This window comes from Pteropus vampyrus, unplaced genomic scaffold (assembly GCF_000151845.1).
Source record: "Pteropus vampyrus isolate Shadow unplaced genomic scaffold, Pvam_2.0 Scaffold111, whole genome shotgun sequence".
Lineage (NCBI taxonomy): Eukaryota > Metazoa > Chordata > Mammalia > Chiroptera > Pteropodidae > Pteropus > Pteropus vampyrus.
In genome coordinates, this window is record NW_011888892.1 from 2,635,806 (window position 1) to 2,642,618 (window position 6,813).

The 6,813-nt window shown below is 54.5% G+C and overlaps 1 protein-coding gene across 1 annotated transcript in view; it reads right to left on the reverse strand.

Annotated features, from left to right (window-relative positions):
• The window catches only part of CUNH10orf90 (chromosome unknown C10orf90 homolog), a 203,543-nt gene that overhangs the window by 21,341 nt on the left and 175,389 nt on the right, over positions 1 to 6,813 (reverse strand). Inside the window, exon 6 of the mRNA XM_023533771.1 lies at positions 4,285 to 4,557. Coding sequence (XP_023389539.1) covers positions 4,285 to 4,557 — 273 coding nt within the window. The remainder of the gene's footprint in view (positions 1 to 4,284; positions 4,558 to 6,813) is intronic.

A 6,813-nucleotide genomic window follows, 5' to 3' on the forward strand; every position in this document is an offset into this window, starting at 1 on the left:
AGCAAAGCCCCTCTGGAGGTGCTGCCCCATTACTCTCCCAGCCTCCCGGGAGCTCAGAGTTCCCAGGAGGCGGGGCTCCATCTGTGTCATGGACGAGCCCCTGACAGCTGTGGCAGAAAAGGAGTCTTCTTGGCCAGTTGGCCTCCATGGTGCCAGCTCTAGGTACCAGGCACAGTCCCTGGGGCCTAGAGGGCTATTTCCTAGGAAGAGACTACTGGTCCAGGTGTGGCTGGTGCCTCCGCGGCCCGCCCTCAGGCTGGAGGCTCAGGCTGCTTCGAGGCCCCACGAGTCTCCCCCGGCCCCCACCCCTACCCCCAGGGGACTAGGGGCTCCTGATGGAGCCACCTCCAGGCTTCTATGGCGGTTTACAGCATATCATGTGCCTTCTTGGAAGGCATGGCTGGCAGTCCACTATTAGCTAGGGCTTTCCATGAGGTCGTTTGCCCTTCTAATTGTGATGTCTCTGTATTTTTTGAACTTTAAACAATGTGCACATATTACTTCTAGAATCCGGAAAGGATGCCAAGCGAAAATGCCACATCCTCGGACCCATCGCTGCGTGACTTTGGGCAACTTCCTCACTCTCTCAAGGGCTTAATGTCCTTATCTGAAGACAAGGTGGTAGGGACACCTGACTCAAAGGGGCTCCCTGAAAAGGGAAGGGGGGCCGATGCCTGAGAAGGGCCTTGCCCAACGTCTGGGCACCCATGACTCGTCATCGCTACGATCCTAGTCGCTGTGGATATCATGTGGCTCTCATTTTTGCCGGCGGAGTAGATACCACTGTCTCCATTACTCACACCGTGAAACAGGCCCAGAGGGGTTAGGGCACCTGCCCAGGGTCACACAACCACTACGAAGGGGAGTCGGGTCTTCAGCCTCAGAAGCGGAAGTGAAGTCGTGTGACCCTGGGCTCCCCAGGAAAGGTCTCCCCTTACTGGGAATCAAACCTGGACACGCAGAAGGCCTCACCTGCAAGGTCAAGGAGCTCGCAGGTGCTTGCTGGCCCTCGGAACAGGCTTCCGGCGGGGCGGGGGTCTCCGGTTCCTCAGGGCCTGGCTCGGGCAGCACCGGCTCGGGCTCAGGCATGGCGGAGTCCTCACTCTGCTCACATTCCTTTATTTTTACAACCAAGTCACAGCATGTGTAATCTCCTAGAAGAGAAGATTTAGAATCCCATTTAGAGGGCACCTAGTGACTTCGCCTGGCTCCTCGACACCATTAGACACAGAGGACAGCTCTGAAAATAGAAACGCCAGTGGGTTATTAACGGGCTTCGTTAAGCCATCGATATGATGCCTCATCACAGACACCACTCCCCGACTCCTGGCCACCCTGGTCACGGCGGGGGATGTCCGCAGGCAGCCAGACCTCACGAGTGGCTAATCGTGCCATGGAGGTATTCCCTCGGCTTCTGACGTTCGAGGCACCTCTGCTCGCAGTGAAAACAAACTTTCCTATTCTGTGCTTATTGTGTCCTGTACAATGATTACAGTTTGGTTGCTTGGGGACAGCGCATTAATCTATCTGAGGTTTGCTACATTAACAAGGGATGGCGTCCAACTATCTACCCCTCCGCTCCTTGATTTGCAGAGACCACCACTGGCTCCGCATTCTTTATTGGAATTATCTTCCTCTCAGCTCTGGATTTGGTCCTGGGGCCATTTTGACATTTCTCTGTGAAAAAGGTGTGTGTGGGGGGTGGGGGGGAGGCGAGTTGATTGGACAGCGCTCCAGATGGCGTGGCCTCTGCCTGTGGAAAGTGCCTTAATACATATTCGCTTACCAGGCCGGAACCAACTCCTCCACCTGGGGCACACCGTTCAGTCTATTCCAGGCCATCTTCCTGCCTGAGCCCCCTGCCCTCCCCACCACAAGTCCCCAGACACGGCCGCAGAACCTCCCCAGTCCCGAAACACAGCAGGTGTCTCACGCCTGGCTCACAGGCTCTCCCATTGCCACAAAACCACTTGATTCTTTCTCCCGGTGACCTCCTCCCTCCAGGCTGAGCCCCAAACCCTCAGGAAGCCACCCTCCCCTCCCCAGGCAGGCTCCACCGTCCCCTCTGTGTGTCTGCAGAGGGACACGCTTCACACATTCAGCGCATCGGTTGCTCGGTCTTAACAGGATGCCGTGACCCCACAGCCTGGGACGCCCTTGAGGGCTGGACCATGTCCTGTTCACCTGGCATCTCGCTGCAATGCCAGCCCAGGTGCCAGGTGCCAGGTGCCCAGAAGGGGCTGCTTCTGTCGGGAGCAGAGAGGCGGTCATCTGGAGGCTGACCAGCCACAGCCCTGTGAACGTCCTGTCTGAACCCTCTGCTATGACCCCCACTTCCAGACGCGAATCCTCCGTGGTCTGGACCAGCTGTCCCATGTCCTATCTCTGCTCAAAGCCCATCACACCCCCTGCCACCTGCAAGCCCCACGGGAACACCGGACTCCCCCAGCTTGCTGCGGTGGGTGTTCCAGGGCCGACGAACGCTTCTGACTCTCTACCGACAGCGCCCTGCTCAGAAGGCCCCACGTTGTTTCCTCTCATTCCTCCACGCATTTTCTCCTGATCTACCCGGAAGAGCTCCCTGTTGACCCCCATTCTTGCTTTAGGCACCCCCACCCCGCTTGCATTCCCAGCCCCTCTACCTACCCCAAGCCCCCGCCAGCTGGAGTTAATGACACCTGCCGCCACGCGGGTTCCATTTCTTGTTACGAGCCTTTATTCTAGCTCCCCGTGTACACAGGGAAACCGGTTCCCTTCCCCTCCCCCACCACCCAGCCGTCACCAGACCCAGCAGCCCAAGGGCCGTCCTGACGCACCCATCTTCCTTGGTGCTCACTATAACGCTTCGTCCATTGCATCTCGAAAGCGTCCTCTGCCGCGGTCCCCCACTTCGCAGTGACAAGGCCTGAGTGGTCTCTGGCTGGGCCCCAGCCCCCAGCCCCCAGCCCCCAGTCTGCCTGGCAGTCCTCCACATCGTCCTTCAGAGATGGTGTAACGAGGCCTCTGCCCTTCCGGGGGCTTAGCCCGGCTGTCAGTCCAAACTCTGCTGGTGGGATTCTAGGACCCCCCCCTCCAGCTTGACCCCTAGAGCTTCAGACTCACGCAAGGCCCCTCCCCTGCTGCCCCGCACGCTGACCCCTTGGGCCTAAGCCAGCCGGGCTCGCTCCGTCAGCTCTTGGCTTTGTGTGCGTGCCTTTTCTTTGGTCCGCTGGGGTCTCCACGAGTTTGGGTCTGATTTTTAAAACTCTAGTCAGCTTTCGAATTCTCGTCCGAAATCACCTCCGTGAGGAAGCCGTCTCTGTCCGGAGCTGCCTCGGAGCGTCTGGGGTGTCCTCGGCTGCCTGGTAGCTCATCATGGATGTGTTTGTGATCCCGATAGTGTCTGCACTGGCCCAAGAGAGCCTGGAGGGCCAGGGCCCCCGAGCGCAGTGCCTGGCACACATGATAAATGCTTCTTTCATGTACTAATGAAGAGCTAGGGATTGACCCAGGTTCCGAGTGACAATGTTTTTTGTCAATTACCATAAACATTTTAACTTTTATCACCCCAAATTCTACGATCTGATGTTTTCCTTTCTGTCCTTATTCACAGCACTTTGGAAAAATCCTTCGCGTAACAGAAAATCTACATTTTTCCCACCGACACTGCTGAGTACTACAGATATTTTTTCCTACTTTATTTTTCTGTCCTTTGCTGTTTCAGCCCTCACGGCGACATCGCTAGGGGTCAGCCACTTGGCCTTTCCAGCAATGATGGCCTGGCTTGAACCATTGGTTCCCTCCTGTGTGAGAGGCTGGCACAGGGACCCACCTCGAGGGCACGGCGAGGGCCAGGGCACTCATGCTTGTTAAGTGCTGGGCACATGTCGGGGCCAGCAGCCGCAGTCATCATCCCTGGTTGTCAACTACGGAGGATCACAGGCAGCCTGGTGGCCCTGCTGCCTTCAGAGCAGCCACCTCGGCATCTCGAACCTTCCCTAGCTAAGCCCGAGAGCCTGCCGTGCACCTGCCAGTCACCTTCTCAGCCTCTGGCGACACCGGCCTTGCACACGGCAGGGCTGGGAATCCTCGCCCCACGAGGGCCGCCCTTTGTGGCCTTTTTCATGCTCGAAAGGTAGAGGCCACCACGGAAACCTGCCGGCCCTGCTCCCTCTGCTGGCACAGTGGCGAAGGGGCAGCTTCATGAGGTGAGCGCGTGTGAATCGGGCCCAGGAAGACACGGCGCCGCTGTCTGTACGAGCGTCACGGAGGGGTCATTCCAGCCCTGCCTCCCTCGCTCCTTACCTCTGGGAGACGCGCCTCCTATCCGAACACCACTGTCCTCCTGTGGAGATGCGCGCGCATCTTGTAAAGGGCAAAGGAAGCCAGGTAAAGGGATGCCGGGTTCCAGGAAGCTCTGCCGTCGAGGCTCTGCGGGCTCAGAAAGGTCGTTGCTTGGAGAGCTCAGCCCAGCGGCAAGGGAATGTCCGAGCAGCTTCCATTCCATGGGGGGAGCAGACACGGTCACGCGTGCTTCTCGCTGCTTCTCGCTGCTTCCAGAAAATACTTTTGTTTCTACTAAAAATAAAATGAGAGTTGTGCTCAAGACCCCTGGCGAGCGCACGTCTCTCGTCCCGACTCCTGCACGCCGCTCCTGGGGACAGGCAGGTGGCGACAGCACTGCCCGGTGGGGGACAGAGCCATCGGTGGCTGGCACGTGTGGCTCTCACAGCACTCAACAGGTGACCGTCATCCCCGACGCGCCTTCCCCGAGACCACTTACAAGCTCCACGGCACTCGCTGCTCTCCTGCACTTGGCTCCAAAGAGAGTGTGTTTGCTGGTGCTCTCTAGGGACACAAGTGACCTTGACAATAGGCAATGGAGTCGAGCATATTGACTCTGGGGCCAGATACCCGGGTTCAAACCCCGTCTCCACCTTACAAGCTATCTGGTCTGTAAAATCAAGTCACTACGATAACGATAACGAAGTAATAATATTAAATAGTGTCTATTTTATTATTATTGTATTATCTACTTTTTATGATAAATGTATATATGTATATAATAAATATACACTTTATGTAATTGTATTTTATGTAACATTTATATTATTAACATATTAAATATTAATATCGATGTAATCATATAATAATGATCTGTGTAAGGTGCTAAGTTAGCATAGTACCTGACACACAGTAACCATTTAATAAAGGCTAGTTATCCTTATTATTCCAGAAACACTGTTGCAGGCTTAGTACTATGGCAAGAACATTGCTGCAGGCTTAGTTCCACGGGAGGTAATTTACGGGGTCACTCTGTGCACTTCTAATAAGGGTGTGGATCTAACATGTGGACAATGTGTTGCTTGTTGCCACATTGTAATATCAAAAGTCTGGAACCCACCGATGCCCATCCACGCTTTGCAGCATGAAAAAAAAATAAGGCAGACACTCCTGTGTCCATGTGGGACAATCTCTAAGATGCATTATCACGTGAACAAAGCAAAATGCAGGACCCCGTGTCGGGTCAGCTTCCCCCGTAAATGCTGCTATGCTCAGAATATCTCTGGAAGGACCCAGAAGTTGCCAGAAACAGCATCGCCTTGGAGCGGGACAAGGCAGGACAAGCGACGGGGAGCGGGAGAGAAACTTTCTTTGCCTCTTTTATACTCTTTGTTATTTCCGTTTTTTCGTTTGGAATACTCTCTCGATTTTAAGGAGTTATGCATTTTAAATAAGGCAGTGACTCTTTGCCAGGCCTCCTCTCCTACGTGGGTGGGACTGGCCCCAACTGGAAAGCCCTGTCCCCCACAGGATGCGTCCAAACCTCCTCATGCGCTGGGGCAGAGTCACTCCTGGGGACCACTGGCATAATGAAGTCTCTTATTAGATTCACTACATTTTCGCAAATGCCTAACACACAAAAATGAAATAAGCCCATGACTTCTGGCTTTAATTTTAATAGCGGCCTCTCTTAAAATGTCTCGGCTGTCTGCAATTTGTTCTCACTCCTCTGTCCCCAAGTCCTGGTGTCCCTGACGAGGGGAACAGGCTGAGTGAGATTTGGCGTGCAGGGCAGCAGGAAGAACGTGGCATCCAGACGGTCCTCTGTCCGAGCTTCCTGGCTGCGGGATCCGAGGCAGGCGAGTCAACAAGGTGTGAACCCAGCTTCCCATGTTCTTATAAACAGACACAGGTGAAGTACCTCCAGGTCCCGATGCGTGTACACAGAAAGTATCCAAAAAAATGATGGCGTTATTCCCAATCTGCTACTCCCATTCTGGCGTGAGGCGTGAGGCGCTTCAGTCAATGTATTTACATATAGACTTGTAGAGATCTGTCTATTTCTCTATCTCTATACCTACCTACCTATCAATTATCTCTCTCTGCCTGAGTGAAGATTCTCGTGTGAACGAGTCTGTGCAAGTCAGAGGTTCCACTTGCAACTTGGAAGGGTTAAATCAGCTCCCAGGAAGTGGAATGTAGGTGGCTTGCAGGAGGAAAAGAATACGCAGCCAAAGAAGGACTTTTCTGACAAGTTATTGATCAGGACACTTTTTGTAGCCTCTGAAAATATAGTGGTCAGCCATGAAATTGTCCTTAGGAGGGGCTTCTCCAGGCAAGGCAGCATGGCCTCACCCCCACACGCTCTGCATGCAGGGTGGACCCAGAGTTCTCTACTCACGCCCACATTTCAAACTCTATTGCCCCACTGAAGACCCGTTGCCACCACCGGCTTTGCCTGTATTAGAGGGAACATGAACAAAGCCGCCTCCTCTGCCAGGCTTTCTGTTTCTTAGCCTGAAACTCGAAGCCTGGCTCTCGGAGGAGCTG